Source organism: Mya arenaria, chromosome 5 (genome assembly GCF_026914265.1).
Source record: "Mya arenaria isolate MELC-2E11 chromosome 5, ASM2691426v1".
Lineage (NCBI taxonomy): Eukaryota > Metazoa > Mollusca > Bivalvia > Myida > Myidae > Mya > Mya arenaria.
The window spans coordinates 77,432,775-77,450,461 of NC_069126.1; the positions used below are offsets into that span (position 1 = coordinate 77,432,775).

A 17,687-nucleotide genomic window follows, 5' to 3' on the forward strand; every position below is an offset into this window, starting at 1 on the left:
ATAACTTGATGCTCATTTTATCTACAAAATAAATCCAACTAATCTAGCCAAGAATCTCATCTCAATAGCTGCACAATCATGATGCAATCTTCATTTGATGCAAAACAGTGGCAAACTTGTGGAAACCAACTTTCAATGGATTACTTGAGATCCTCAAATCAATTTCTTTCCAATGAGTGGAATTCAGACAGGGAACCAACCAGTAACCAACCAGTTCAGCTCTATCCATGTAAGAAACATCTCAATCATCATATTAAGAAGGTCTTTACTGGGATTAACTATTGACCGAATTCTTTGGCAATGATTGACAATAGTATCTGTCTTCTCTCATTTAAGAGCTTGTTCAATTTCTTCAAGGTAAACACATTTGATCTACATTCCTGATACATAAGATATTTTCTGTGTTTTGTTTTAAATTAACAAAACATTTCATGTGTACCCTGTTATAGACTGCAATAATTGCAAAAGAGACACAATAGAAAGGGTCAACAATACTTCAATCGGTTAACCAACAATTTCTAAGAAAACAAATCCAGCTAGATGCTAGTCAGAAGAGGACAGAGACAACATACCTTAAAGACAACTAGATTAAACTATTATACAAAAAGGCCCCTATTTCTGGAAAGTCCTTTGTAACAGGATCATGAATTAATGATGAACTATTAACCAATTTTCACTATCAAAATCTAATTAAAGTATGTATTTTGGCTAATTGAAATAAGCTACTTAAGCCTGTCAAGCTTAAGAAATAGGGACCAGGATATTACCAACGACAAAAATGCAAATTGTCCAAATGTAGTCAGTAGCCAGTCCAAACGAAAAAAGACAATTCAAATCAAATCGGAACATGGAAACTTCACAACAGCTCTCCAGTACCAAACAAACCCGGACAGCTGTCTGGGATTCCTGCCGCTTGTTTAAACTTCCATGCTGCGCTTCCTGCTCAGGTAGAGGAGGCAGGGAAAAAATACAAACATACCCAAGATAAACACCAGGATAACCACTGGACGGATGCTTATAAATGCAGATCAAACAATGTAATAAGAAAAAGAGATCACTTATTTTGTTTCATCTGACCGATATTTTGTATCTTCCACGATATTTTGTATCTTCCACGTTATCACTTGTCGAGTTTGCTTTCTAAAACCTAGGAGAGTTGCACAATAAAATAATTTCTTCCTGGCACAATTACCTGTTTTTATTGTCTTTATTTTCAAGTCTTGGATAAATTGTTTCTTTATAGAGATACAGAGAAATAAACAGTGTAATGAAATCAGTATGTATAACAAAGTCCCATTAAAATCAATTTCATACAAAAAAAGAACAGAATGTTTACTTAGATAAGAGACAGTAAATATCTTTATTGGTCAGATTATGGAAGACACGAATAACAACAGACCATAAATAACTTGGTTATTTGCGGAAGAGAATAACAACAGAAATGTTAAGGCCGAGGGTCATAACTCTAGATAGTTTGTGCCAAAAGGCATAACTCAAGAAAGTTTAGCCAAGGGGCATAACTCTAGAGATATTTAGGCCAAAGGGCAGAACTCTAGATATGTTTTTGCCAAGGGACATAACTCGTGATGTTTTAGCCATGGGGCAGAACTCGTGAAATGTTTTTTTGCCAAGGGTATAACTCTAGAAATGTTTTGTCAAGGAGCATAACTCTGGATTTTTTTTGCCAAGAGGCATAAATTGAGAAATGTTTTTGCCATGGGTCACAGAACTCTAGATATGTTTTTGCAGAGGGACATAACCTTGGAAATGTTTTTGCTGAGGGGTATAACTCTTTAAATATTTTCTTAAAAACTTACATGTGTTTTACCATGAAAAATATGCTGTTTCATTGTGTATTTTGTCATGCTATTGCAAAAAAATACTGCCAATGCATTAAAGATGGCTGTTGTTGATGATGGTTTGAAGCAAGTCTGATATATATATATTTCAGTATGGTATAGTAATCAAGAATATTTACCTGAAAATCTTTTACGGCTCATTTTGAAGTGATTTACACACTACATGTAAAATTAATTGCCAGTATAACTGTAATATCCATCAAGTTTTTGGCCTAGCTGCCAGCATACAGCAGTACAGTAACTGTAATATGCATCACAATCTTTCAGACATACTATCATTACGTTTCACTAGTCTCCTCACATTATTGATTGTTGCAACTAACTTTCAAACATGTTCACATAATGAATCAAAGAATTTAACTTTACTACCGATATTAAATTCTTTACCGATATTAAATTCTTTGCTATAAATAGTCTTTTTTAATGGATATTAAAGTAAGCTATCCAGCTGAGCACTACTCATTTATTCGGTATTTATTTCTTTCACTATATTCACCGCCTCAAAAACACAGATATTTAAACCACTTATACATGACAGTTTTATATGAGAGAGGAATAACAACTTGAAACTGCAAATGACAAGCAGATAAATGCAAACACATCAAAGCATCCTTACGATGCTTTACAACGATAATTTATGGTAGATAACAAAGAACTAATTATCTCCATCTTGGGGCATGATAACATTTGTCTCTGATATGCATCCTTCAACACCATGATGAGACGCCTACAAATGCATGACTGAATTTGGAAAATTAAACGACAGCAATTAGGTAACAAGTACAGTAGATGTTTTATACCATACACTGTACTAGCTGTTGTACAACACACTCGTCTATTGATACTCAATGTCTCTGTTTTCCCATCACCCATGATTGCCCATGAGTTTTGATGCAGCCTTATTTGGGCAAATCCTGTGCATTATTTAAACTGAAGTACCACAAGCGGGTTCCTGACACTCGATCTGCTGTTGTTGTATTTTCAGTTTAAAAAAACAACAGCATTACTAATCATTTATTAAAGCCAGTGTGATAGGCCTGGCTTCACAAGCACGTTCGATGACTCTGGAAACATGTGTACCAAGTTCAATGTGTACTTTTTGAAACGTTATAGCCAAGCTTGAAAGTTTTGCATTACCACACCAGGGCTATCACAATTTCTTCAAAAACAGCTAAAAAAATCATTGACTGTAAGATTCTTCCTCTGCTGAAAAATGTTTCTTTACATTCAAAAACACAAATTATTAATCAACGAGTGTCATCTGACTCAGACAGCAGTCTATTTTCAGAGACAGACTTTTGGCGTTTCTACCCTTAAAGCTATTTCAAATTGATTACATCTAAGCAATATTAAGGTATGAATAGTAACCATTTTCAATTGTTTATCAATACTTACACATGGCTATGAAGTTTGTCAGATCTTCACCATCCCATAACCAATGCTAATCCAATAAATTCACATGAGCATGTAACACTGAACTGAACAGAATATTATCAACTTTGGATAACCAGAAAACCATGTATATCCAAACACACTGTCCTAACTTACATCAGCTTAATAAATATCACAATTCAGCATAAAAACCTTCAACAATTCCAAATAAGTTTTTCTCAGTTTCTCAAATGAAGCAATATTGCCAATTTAATATTGCCAAGGCAATTATTATAAGTGATATTATCCATAAGCGGTAATAAATCTGTGTATCTGTGAGAGATGCCAGGCACAGCCTCTACAAGAGCCAGGCAGTATTGATCCTTCGTAAACACTTGTTACAGCAAGGCCATACAAGACTCCAGAACTGTCCTGAAGGATTCACTGGAGCTTGAGGTTACCATTCCAAGAGCTCTGTCACTTGTCTCTTTATTAGGACAAATATCGCCCAAACAAGGTTAGCGCTGTCCCCCAGTCTTCTCCTCTCTGAAGAGTCCGGTGCAAAGTGTCTCCCTTTTTCTGTATCCAATTTATCATGCTATGGTTTTAGGGTTACAGTGACCCCTTCAAGATCTATATTCATTCAATAGTAGGTCAAGAGTTTAATGTCACTTTCACAGAAAACAAAAAGTCCACTACCATTGCACAAAAGAAATGAAAACAAAAATCTAACAGGGAAGGCTAATAAAATCCAAACAGCAGTTATTCGCTTTCTCCTTTTATCTCCAAGGTAAATGTAGAGTTAAAGTAGTTCACTTACCAAACTTTACTATAAACTGCACTTAGCTTACATTCTGTAAAACCAAATTCCTCACCCATAACAGGCATAACTTATATGAGAATTAAACACACAGTTTTCTGCTCCAACACTGCACAGGAGTCACACTCTTGGTGTACAAGCACAAGGAACTGAATCTATTTCCAGGTTTTTAGCCTACAAAAGAATCTTCATGATAAAACACCATCCAATTCAGTACCAAACAATCCAGTAAGAACTAAGAGTGGCTTCCACTATCAAGTCCTATGACACCAGCATTCGGTCAGCAAACAGAGCTTAGCCCTTATGAGCCAATGTAACTATCTTTTTTTCACAAAGCAAGTACCTTTAGTTCTGAAACTCTTACTGCAATAATATGAATCCTGTTAAATCACAGCTGCCTTGGGTATGTTTGAACAATTACTTGCAATTAGCCTTGCGATATGGCCATGTATCTGTGTAGTCTTTTACCCAGAGATATTCCCGGCTTCCAGACTATTCTACTGGAGCAGTTTCACAGGTAGCTAGCTTTGTGCCAAGCAGAACTGATAATCTCTGCATGTAGATCTAAGTGAAAAATACCTAAGCCTCCCCACCTCTCTGAGAATAGAACACTTCCATTTTCCTCATTTTCCACTTTAACAGATCTACATATGCAATCTATTACATAACCATTCATCAAGAAGATTTCAAATTTAGGTCTTGGATCTCTTTGATGGAACTAAAACAAAGTAAACACACCATTCAATAGTGTTCATCATAACCGCTTCCCTTAACACTTAAAAGAACTCTCATTTACAATACAATCAGCTATAATGTTTTATGTTCTTTAAGAGGGAAAGTGCCACTGGTTTGTACCATGTGCAAGAATGTGGTTTGGCATAAAGACATACTCAAATTGACATGTGTTTGGTGCTATCTTGGAAACTGGATTCAGTTTGAAGCCTCAACACTGACTTAAAAACTTGCTGAAGCATGGGACCTTCACACTGACTTGGAAACTGGCATTTAAGCATAAGACCGTCACACTGCCAGGGAAACTGGCTACAGCATGAGACCTCCACACTGACTTGGAAACTGGCTACAGCATGAAACCTCCACACTGACTTGGAAACTGGTTTCTGGAGCATAAGACCTCCACACTGACTTGGAAACTGGCTACAGCATAAGACCTACACACTGACTTGGAAACTGGCTACAGCATGAAACCTCCACACTGACTTGGAAACTGGTTTCTGGAGCATAAGACCTCCACACTGACTTGGAAACTGGCTACAGCATAAGACCTACACACTGACTTGGAAACTGGCTACAGCATGAGACCTACACACTGACTTGGAAACTGGCTACAACATGAGACCTCCACACTGACTTGGAAACTGGCTTCATGCAGGATAAGACCTACACACTAACTTGGAAACTGGCAACAGCGTGAGACCTCCACACTGACCTGGAAACTGGCTTCATGCAGCATAAGACTTCCACACTGACTTAAAAACAGGCTACAGTGTGAGACCTCCACTATGACTTGAAAACTGGCTTCAGTATAAGACCTCCACACTGACTTGAAAACTGGCTTCAGAATGAGACCTCCACACTGACTTGGAAACTGGCTTCAACATTAGACCTCCACACTGACTTGGAAACTGGCTTCAACATTAGACCTCAACACTGACTTGGAAACTGGCTTCAACATTAGACCTCAACACTGACTTGGGAACTGGCTTCAACATTAGACCTCCACACTGACTTGGAAACTGGCTTCAACATTAGACCACCATACTGACTTGGAAACTGGCTTCAACATTAGACCTCCACACTGACTTGGAAACTGGCTTCAACATTAGACCACAACACTGACTTTGAAACTGGCTTCAACATTAGACCACCACACTGACTTGAAAACCAGCCTCAGCATTAGACCTCCACAATGACTTGGAAACTGGCTTCAACATAAGTATTCCACATTGACTTGGAAACTGGCATCAGAATGAGACCTCAACACTTGACTTGGAAACTGGCTTCAACATTAGAACTCCACACTGACTTGGAAACCGACTTTAGCATTAGACCTCCAAATTGACTTGGAAACTGGTTTCAGAATGAGACCTCCACATTGACTTGGAAACTGGCTTCAGCATAAGTTCTCCACACCGATTTGAAAACTGGCTACAACATGAGACCTACACATTGACTTGAAAACTGGCTACAACATGAGACCTACACACTGACTTGGAAACTGGTTTTAGCATTAGACCTCAACACTGACTTGGAAACAGGCTTCAACATTAGACCTCCACACTGACTTGGAAACCAGCTTCAAGATGAGACCTCCACACTGACTTGAAAACTGGCTTCAACATTAGACCTCCACACTGACTTGGAAACTGGCTTCAACATTAGACCTCCACACTGACTTGGAAACCGGCTTCAGAATGAGACCTCAAAACTGACTTGGAAACTGGCTTCAGCATTAGACCTCAACACTGACTTGGAAACTGGCTTCAGCATTAGACCTCAACACTGACTTGGAAACTGGCTTCAACATGAGACCTACACACTGACTTGGAAACCAGCTTCAAGATGAGACCTCAACACTGACTTGGAAACTGGCTACAGCATAAGACCTCAACACTGACTTGGAAACCGGCTTCAGCATTAGACCTCCACATTGACTTGGAAACTGGCTTCATAATGAGACCTCCACACTGACTTGGAAACTGGCTTCAGCATAAGTTCTTCAAACCAACTAGGAAACTGGCTTCAGTTTAAGATCTCCACACCGACTTGAAAACTGGCTACACCATGAGACCTCCACACTGACTTGGAAACTGGTTTCAGAATAAGACCTCCACACAGACTTGGAAACTGGCTTCAACATTAGACCTCCACACGGACTTGAAAACTGGCTACATCATGAGACCTACACACTGACTTGGAAACCAGCTTCAGAATGAGACCTCAATACTGACTTGGAAACTGGCTACAGCATAAGACTTCCACACTGACTTGAAAACTGGCTTCAGCATAAGACCTCCACACTGACTTGGAAACTGGCTTCAGAATGCGACATCCACACTGACTTGGAAACTGGCTTCAGCATAAGTTCTTCACACCAACTAGGAAACTGGCTTCAGTATAAGATCTCCACACTGACTTGAAAACTGGCTACATCATGAGACCTACACACTGACTTGGAAACTGGCTTCAGAATAAGACCTCCACACTGACTTGGAAACTGGCTTCAACATTAGACCTCCACACTGACTTGGAAACTGGCTACAACATTAGACCTTCACACTGACTTGGAAACTGGCTTCAGCATAAGACCTCCACACTGACTTGGAAACTGGCTTCAGCATAAGACCTCCACACTGACTTGGAAACTGGCTACAGCATAAGACCTTCACACTGACTTGAAAACTGGCTTCAGCATAAGACCTCCACACTGACTTGGAAACTGGCTCCAGCATAAGACCTCCACACTGACTTTGAAACAGGCTTCAGCATAAGACCTCCACACTGACTTGGAAACTGACTTCAACATAAGACCTACACACTGACTTGGAAACTAGCTACAACATAAGACCTCCACACTGACTTGGAAACTGGCTCCAGCATAAGACCTCCACACTGACTTTGAAACAGGCTTCAGCATAAGACCTCCACACTGACTTGGAAACTGACTTCAACATAAGACCTACACACTGACTTGGAATCTGGCTTCAACATAAGACCTTCACACTGACTTGGAAACTGGCTTCAACATAAGACCTTCACACTGACTTGGAAACTGGCTTCAGCATAAGACTTCCTTATTGACTTGGAAACTGGCTTCATAATGAGACCTACACACTGACTTGGAAACTGGCTTCAGCATTAGACCTCCACACTGACTTGGAAACTGGCCACAACATGAGACCTACACACTGATTTGGAAACTGGCTTCAGCACAATACCTCCACACCGACTTGGAAACTGGCTATAACATAAGACCTCCACACAGACTTGGAAACTGGCTATAACTTAAGACCTCCACACTGACTTGGAAACTGGCTACAACATAAGACCTGCACACTGACTTGGAAACTGGCTACAACATAAGACCTCCACACTGACTTGGAAACTGGATACAGCATAAGACCTCCACACTGACTTGGAAACTGGCTTCAGCATAAGACCTCCACACTGACTTGGATACTGGCTTCAGCATAAGACCTCCACACAGACTTCGAACCCGGACTTAACATTAGACCTCCACATTGATTTTTCTTCCTTTTGCTCATCTTAATATAAAATAATAAAATATTTGAAAAATGCTTTTTGTGACAACTGAAAGAGATGCTTACATAAAAGATTAAAATTAGACATTCTTTTTCCTTTTAATATCACTAAAGATAATCATTTTAGTTGGTATGTTCAAAACTTAAGCTGTCAAGTTCATGCTAATAATCAGAGCCTTTTCATGAAATTGGCTTTACCATGTTGCTGTTTTTTTACTGTTGTTGTTTTTTTTATTGTGGACTTGATGTTTGTGCAGATTTAAAACTAGTTGTGTTTGTTTTAATTGTATGTTAATCGTTCATTGATTTAAATACATGAGACTGTTAAAATTATCCAATTTGAAGCATTTACGCATTAATATTTTCCATGATGAAAAGGAGCCTTTTCCTCTTTTTTGCTTAAAAAGCCCAGTTAATTAGAGCAATTGGTTTCTACCTCATTTCTTTAATGATATTCATAGTTTTATGATTTATTTCAGTCTCATCAATGCATTGTACATTTAATAAGTATAATGGGAAAGTTTATGCATACATCCTGAATATAACTGTTTAGTTCATTAATGTTTCGTGCATATCTCAAAAATCATAAACAAATGAACATACACTTGAAATCAAACAGAAAATTACAGTCTGCATCCTTAATGGTGCACATAGATGGCAAAGATGTGCTGCAAAAAGTACAGATGAACATTTTTAATGTACAAAGATAAATATATGCCCCATAAACCCATGAGTTTTCAAGAAAGAAGCACCATTTTTTTTACCAGCAGGCAAAACCTTCATTGGCAGCTGTTGGGCGAATGTTTTTTGTGGCTTCAATACTGAGGAGAGATTTATAGATATTGATAAACTGTGGAAGTCATTCCAAACCAAACAACACTTGGAGAAACTCTTATTTTGATTTCATTAATTCCACCCTGATTAAACAAATCTTATCAATATAAAGACCATTCGCGGAAGCAATGATACTTATATAAATTTAAGAAGTAATTATTTCAAGTGTATTCAGCAACAACATGCAGTATCATTTTCTCCTTGTATAAATCATGCATTAATTTGAAGACTAAAGTCATAAGTTATCTTTTTTTTTCAGATTTGACAAAAACTTTGAAAGAGGATGAGACTCAATGACTAGTAGATTAAAGGAAGTGAATATCTTGTAAATTAAACATATGATACACGCCTGTTAAAAATAAAGCCCTTGTAGAATGAAGCCGTAGATTCTAGAAGTGGTCCTCCACTAACACAGATAGGTTGTGATTGCATGTTTATTGACAGTAATGGAGTGCAACAGTGTCCACGCCCAATAGCATTTGAGGCCACCAGTTATCTATAAGAAAACTACAACATACTCATTCTTGAATTGAATGATTTGATTTGAATGTTTACTTAGTGTGTAGGCTCATTCCTTCAGCTAATGGGATCACCGCTAATTCCTTCTGCTAATGGGATCACCGTTAATTCCTTCTGCCAATGGGTAACGCTAATTAGTTCAGCCAATGGGATCACCACTAATTAATTCCGCCAATGGGATGACCAATAATTCCTTATGCCAATGGGATCCCCGAAAATTCCTTCTGCCAATGGGATAAATGCTAATTAGTTTACCCATTGGGATCACTGCTAATTAGTTCAGCCAATGGGATGACCAATAATTCCTTAAGCCAATCAGATCACCTAAAATTCCTTCTGCCAATGGGATCACCACTAATTATTTAAGCCAATGGGATGATGGATAATTCCTTCAGCCAATGGGATCACCGCTTATTAGTTCAGCCAATGGGATCACTGCTAATTAGTTCAGCCAACTGGATGACCAATAATTCCTTCAGCCAATGGAATCACCGATAATTCCTTCTGCCAATGGGATCACTGCTAATTATTTAAGCCAATGGGATGATGGATAATTCACATTTTATCATTTAAAAAGCCTCTGACAAAAATAACAGCCAAATTTTGATTTAGTCATTAATTGGTTTCATTGAGTGGGTTAATTTAAAAGCTTGAACAAGTGCATTGGCTAGTATGGAGGCATTTGGTACCAAACACTAAGAAAGTGAGCACTTCTTTTAGGTCTTGCATATAATACCAACAAAAGATGTCATTTTACAATGGCCATGGTAACAGAACATATACTTACTAGTTTATCTGTTACCCCTCATTCATCAACAAAAGACAATGCAAAAAACAACCTCAGGCATTAAGCAATTCTGTGCTACTTACATAACACAGTTATCCACGTAACGATAACTGTTTCACAACCAACACTTCTTTAAATCCTTGCGATATTTGCAACAAAACATACAATCCAATGAATGCCGTTTTAACGATGAAAATATATATAAAGAACAACTAGTTAGGCGTTGTATGACTGGCAGACATAATGCAATGTCTTATTTAGAACCTCAGCATTCCAACAACAAATATCTGCCAACTGAAATAGCAGTAAAGAATCAATTCTTACTGTTAGGTGGAGGGAATAACCTCCCGTAAGTAAGATGCAGGGGAAATACTGATGTTTCCAGTTACTGACACCAGGCAACCTAGCTGGAGGTATGGATGCTATGCTAAGGAAAGTGACATTACTTAGCAAAAGCTCAAACCAGGTAATCATTAGACATGTTCAAAAATAAAATTGAACATAACATGTTTTTTTTTTTTTTAACAGCCAAAAGAACAATATAAGAATTTCCCCTAAACATAGTTATTGTGAGAAGTCCTGTTACAACAATGGGTTGTGTAAAAAGTCTGCCTCTCATCCAAGAGGTCTAGGACTTGTAAACATAACTCCCTTGCTTAGGGTTTTAGCCAGATTTTACAATGGGCAGGGTGCGGCAAAACTGACAGGGTGCTGCAGGTGAAAGGGCACGTTGTATCAGGCTGTGAGGAACTATTATCAATTTGACAAAAAAAATATTCAGGGATGTGATTGACCTGGCAGCTGGAGGGCTGAAACCATTTTGGCCATTGGTTCTTGAGGCACTATTGGGGTCAAAAGCACACTGCCGTAGAAACTCTTTTGAGGGTTCTTCTGACATTAAATTTGAAGCAAACTGGGAGATCAACTCTAACAACCAAAAGTACACTAATCAATAAGAAGATTTTTCAATTGCTTATCGGGGAGTTTAGTCTCAAACAATTGATTTCGACAATACTTTATCATTGTTTATCCCAACTGAACATTGATGTCTTATATTTGTATTCCCATCAATGATGTTCACTGCTCTGGTTCCCATAGATGTGTGGGTTCTTAGCCGGCTGGCAACCAGAGATAAAAGTTATTTCACAATTAGACCTGCACAATTTCAATGATATAGGATGCTAGAAAACCAATCCATTCCACTTTGTTCTGTATAACATCATTACATTCACAGGCTTTACCAAGACCTGATACCAACAGTCATAAAACCCAGGCCTAAAAAAAATTATATTTGGTTCGAGTTAACCCATCCTACCAATGAAAAAGGCACTGACTTACTGTTTTTAGTTGGTAAAAAAAACGTTTTCATGTGTAGTTCACACCTAGAAGTTTTGAACAGAAGCTGACTTTGACACCATTCTTCAATGGTGACACTATCATTCTTACTTAAAGTCCAGTAAAATTAAAAAAGCCTACCTACCCTACCGGTTCTTGAAAAGGATGTAACCCTTACCAAATATAAAAAAAATTGGCCCATATAAAATAATAGATTCACCATTGCTTATAACACTTATATTAGTTGATGACCTGTCTTAAAACTGGTTCATAGTTTTTAATCATAATCATAATTTACATTTCTCAGAAATTAATTGATTGTGAAAATTGCATTTCAGTGTTCTTTTCAAGTATTCTCAAAACCAAGATGACCTTGAAGAAGATATATTGCTTAAAATATACTTAACAATTATCCTGTTTCTTCAGCATAAATCAATATGTACTAAGGAAAAAATATTCATTTATATTCTGGGAACAAAACCAAGTCAAAGGCAGGAACTAAAAGACACTGCCAAGATATTTTAGAATAATTGTTAAGAATGGAAAACACAATTCTAATGTGAAGGACAAATTCTTGCTGGCACAGCCTTCTACCTTCGATGAATAAAGTTTATGAAGATGGACATCACAAATTTATAGCTTTAAGGTTAAATTTCAATTAAGTCATTAAAACGCTCAGAAAAGGCTCTACTGAAAAGAGGTCAATAGAACTTCAAATTGATTTTTATTCCAAATACTTGTTGTAATAATTAAAGTATAATTCTCTAACTTCTTTCACTTCAACGTTTTTTTTGTTTCAATCAAAATTGAAAGTCTGGACAACCACGAAAGACTTCTTTCAAAAATTGGACTTGAGCAGCTATATTTTAACATTGAGCACTTACATTTGATGAGCTTGACAACCTCCGGGTGGTTGGAATTGATCACAAGCTTTCCGTTAACCTGAAAACGTATATACACTAGTTGAATTCATCAGAGACATGGTTTAGCATTCTTCAACAATATATTCTGTCCTACATTTTTTTTTAATCTTAGCTAAATTCTGTTTGTTCAACACATTCATGTACAAAAAGTGTTTTACTTTTCCAGTATTATACTTCAAAAGAAATAGTAGTAGTTACACTTTAATTTGTCCATTAGATTACACTCATTCTATCAGCTGAATTGTGACCAAAGATTCAATTTTGAGAGGCTACAGTATGCCCACGGTGCTAAGCCATACGTCGGTTTTGTGAGAGGTGGACACCACAATACACCACCTATACCTCTAATGGCTTGATTTTTTGGCAACCTATCACAGTACTGAGTGAGAGATGGACAACTATACCACTATTCTAACTCTAGCAGCGCTTTCACACTCCGCCAAGATTAACAAACCTCACCTTTATGATTTTATCCCCCATCTGCACGCCAGCCTTCGCTGCAGCCCCACCTGCAAAATACAAACACACAGTTTGTATACCTTCTGTTCAATATGTAAAATCCTCTTAAATTAGGGATCAAACCCAGATCTTCAGATATGTTCTAATGATTAACTATGATATATAAACTAAGGTTCTTATTTCTGAATGATTCCTGTATAAGTATAGTGTTTGGAAGAACTGTCACAGTGATGACAAATATCCTCGAAATTCTATCTAGTACAATAGAATATGCACTTGCTTATATGTCTACATTCAGGTATAGGGCTCATAAGCTATAAGGATTATCATGCCCCACCCAATTACAGTTGACCTCAAGTGTGGAGGAGTGATGCAGTAAGAGGTGGGGACGTGGCTCTTGCACGCGACAGGTCTTCTTTATGTACTGAACACAGGTGCCAAGTAATTTCACAAGACAAGGAAAATCTGATGGACCTATGAATGTACTGATGGTGCAATCATATATTCCTACCTTTGGGGGCATAAAAATGGATTCCTATGGGAAATGCCAAACTGAAAGACAACTTTTAATATCTCATGTTCAAAAGCATAACACACAAGTTCATGTTTTGAAAAACTGTACAAGCTCACATGAATATTTCCAGTTTATAGCATACAATTATGGAATTTAGAGAACTTGTCAACATTCCTCCTACCTAGGGAGACAAGCACATGAAAAGTCTTCCCCACCGTGAAGTTGGCAAGTACTTGATTAGATCAGTAAGTACTTTCATCAGTGTGAAGTCATGTCAACATTGGTTTTTATGATGAACATATAATTGGAATGTTGTAAGCACGTTTACTTCCTCACTTTAATTAAACAAGAACTCCACAAGGGGATTCCATCGTTTATCTGTTGTTCTATTGGTAGTAAGTGTATAATTAATTATTCAATCAGAGTTATGTGCCTTCCTGCACATATATGCATACAGTGCTTCAGCTAGGCATAAATAGCAGGGGTGGGTCACACATTTGCCCTTTTCCGGCACCCTTCTGCTCTTTTCTGGCACCCTGCTGCCTTCTTATTATGCCCCCTGTGCCCTTTTGTTTGACAGAGCAGCCTTTGATGATAATCAACTTCATTTGATAATTATTTGACATCTTGTCAGGTCATTTTTTTGAAAAATAAGTATTAAAATACTATATATATATATAAAAAATTAAACATAATTTTCACACTTAATTAAATAAGATCAGGGCTCATCCTACCAGGCAACTTAGGCGATTAAGTCGCCTTGCCCGCAGCAACTTCGCTATTTTCTTAGATCAAAGCGAAGTCAACTTCGCCAACTTTTTCAAAGATCAAAAAGTCGATATCGCTAAGGACTAACGCTTGTCAAAACAGAGCAACTCCGCCTCCCGCCTGTCAGCTCGATTGACAAACAGCCAATCGTGTTAAACCTAGTAAATATGCTCCATTGACTTCAGCCAATGAGAACGCTTGTTTTATTCAATCGAAGCACGTGTTTGCACCATTGACTTTGTGTACAAGCGCTACGTCATCGATGAAATAAAATTGTAAGGGATTAATATTTACACTTGCCGATGTTTGTAAATGTCTATTAGTGCCAATTAGGATTTATACTTTATGACAATAGCGGTTTAAATGATGTGCACTGATGACAAATGAACTTAATTGGGTGTGATTACTGCGAAGTTAGCGAGAAGGGCAAGTCAAATCACAGTTCCAGGTTTGTTGTTTTTTTATTTCAGAAATGCTTCCATTATTATTTTTTCTTCGAACGGTTCACATCAATATTCTATATATGAGATATTTTGCATTCTGTTTAATTGTAATCATGCTTTCTACGTGGCTTCTGCGGGATTTCCCAGGCCTGAAACGTAAAGCTGACAATGTTGATAGTGATGATATGATCGACAGTTCAAATAAGAAATCATTCAAAAAGTCAAATTATCAAAATAATTTCAGTTGGTACAAACAAGATGCAGACAAAAAATGGCACTGCGAAGTTTGTAGAGGTGCTAAGTTGGACAACGCCTACGCCCTTGGACATGACCAACCAGCAAAAACAACCAATCATCAGAGACATGGCTTGTGTAAGTATTTATTAAAACAATAGAAGCATTGCTTAGTCCGCAGATAAATCAATTCAAAGTGGTATTAATTTTAAGGTGTCTGGTTTTATATATTTTAAAACATGTTGTAATATATGCCCAAATTATTTTAAATGACAGCTGAAAATGATGAGATACTGTGAAATATTTTTAAAGAAATATTTTGTGTATTTTCAGCAAATCAGCACAAGGCCGCCTTGGAGAAGACAGTTCTGCGTTCCGAGGAACCCATGAAGAAAATCGTACTGGCCAAACTGTCCAAGGATGACGAGCTTGGGGTCAAGCTCCTTAAGACTGCCTACCACCTGGCCAAGCGGGAGCTCCCCAAGGAGGAATTTCAGTACCACCTCCAGCTTGCCGGGGCCATAGGTGCTGATCTTGGCCATCTCATGAATGGGCCCTCACCCTCTTACACATCAAACAAGAGTGTAACTGAGTTACAAGATGCCATCATGTATCATGTATTTAAATTCTGATATATATGTATGTGTGCATGATAGGTTTGCATGTAATAAAATGTTTGAAACTTTACTTTTTTATATATATATACAACAAATTAATTCCAACTAAAAACAACCAGTATGACTATTTTAAAAACAATTTAAACACCTATTTAAATGCATAAAAAAAGTTGTCCAGGACACACCAGAACCCACCATTTGACATTTAAAATCTCAAAATTTTCCACCCTCCCCCGTTCTCACTTCTCCCTTAAAATTTAAAAAAGGATGAGCCCTGAAGATAACAGCTACGACATCACAACAAACTATAAGAATTGAAAATAGTTACAATACATACACAATACGAATTGAACATTGACCCTTTCCAGTGCCCCATTAAGGCTCACTCTATGCCCATCAGAAGTGCCCTTTCTGTCCTAGCACCCTGCCCAACTCAAATCCTGGCTGGAGAATCAATTGATAATAGGTGTTTTTGAGCAACAATGTTGATGAAGACGGTAGTGGTATGTTATAATAATATAAGTACATAAATTCTTACATCATATCAAGGTAAGTAACTGCATTTTAAGTTGCACTTGCCGGATGAAATAATCACTTCCCATTGTTCCAATTATGAAAAGTATGAAGTAAAATTACGCAATAGACCATTATTAAAATGATGTGGTTTGGAAATATGATGTTTATTGTGAGAACATGACAAAATATTCTGCATAGAGCACATTAGTTACAGATCTTGAATTTGATACTAGTAAGATTTCCTCACAATGATATTATCTGTAGCAACTTATCCTTAAAGTGTGAGCGCGAGTAAGGCATGTTCTACAACCTCGTTGTGGTAAACATGACACATTGTCAGTTCAAATCCTTTTCAGTAAGATGAAGTAAGCTGAATTTGTGCATGTGAACAATAGACCTTGAACATAAATTTGAAATATCACCAAAATAAGGTAGATTTACCTTACACAGTCCTGACAAATACATAGTGTATGGAATGACATGGGGTTGAGATCCAAGTGTGAACTATTCAGCAATGAATATGAATGCCATATCAATCTATTGCCATTAACAATGTGGGCATAGGTCATTTCATAAAAGCTTTTCTTACTAAACAAAATTTTGGGAAACATTCTGCAAGACCAAAGTCCTATTATTTTATGTTGACATGGAAACAGATACACCATTTTGTTTGTTACTGTCGGTTGATGAAATAAAGTATCCAAGAAATCCATGTATCCTCTGTTTTTATAACAATTCTTTCAATGCATTTTTAAGTTTTCAAATAAATGTTCCACACTTGCATATGTCTGTAGTGCTAGCTTACCCTCATCCTTGGCACCCCAGCATATCATAACCTTTATGATACCATGGGCAAATTGGCTAGGAAAACTTCGTAAATCTTGAATAAGCATAAGCATTTTCAGACCAACGAAATAGCCGATAACAAAAGGAAAGAATCTCCTTTGTGGAGAGCTATTGGCATATTTAAAAATATCCTGCCTAAAATGATCCGTAAGCAGGGATCTCATTGGATTATTTCGAATCGAGATTACATCTGTAACTTCTCGGCCATTTCCACACCACATGAGGTGTGTCTCATGCGACCAATCAAGAGGCTGGATTTCACCTTATTTAACAAGAGATGTTTGTCAAACATTATGCCCCCCTGAGCGCCATGTTGTCAGGATTATATGGACAATTGAATGAAATATGCATGGACCGAAATGACAGCTGATTTGTTGCTGTTTTAAGATTATGACCATTAAAGTGTGAGGATAAAGTGTGTTATGACCGTCATGACCTTTGACTCTATGAACTCAAAATCCAGAGTCATCAGCTGGTCACCAGAAACCTAAATGTCAAGTTTGAGGGCCATGGGTGCAGGCATTGTCAAGTTATCACAGGACAAGTTTTTTTTGTTCAAGGT

At 37.5% G+C, this 17,687-nt stretch overlaps 1 protein-coding gene across 25 annotated transcripts in view; it reads right to left on the reverse strand.

Annotated features, from left to right (window-relative positions):
• The window catches only part of LOC128234931 (rho guanine nucleotide exchange factor 12-like), a 103,615-nt gene that overhangs the window by 70,980 nt on the left and 14,948 nt on the right, over positions 1–17,687 (reverse strand). For 23 of the 25 annotated variants that reach the window (XM_052949571.1, XM_052949568.1, XM_052949576.1 and 20 more), the window contains 2 exons: positions 13,188–13,237; positions 12,690–12,747 (listed from right to left, as the gene is read on the reverse strand). In XM_052949571.1, coding sequence (XP_052805531.1) covers positions 12,690–12,747; positions 13,188–13,237 — 108 coding nt within the window. Of the gene's footprint in view, positions 1–1,978; positions 2,507–3,254; positions 3,397–12,689; positions 12,748–13,187; positions 13,238–17,687 lie in introns of those variants that run through there. The other 2 variants (XM_052949579.1, XM_052949578.1) reach the window with 2 other exon arrangements.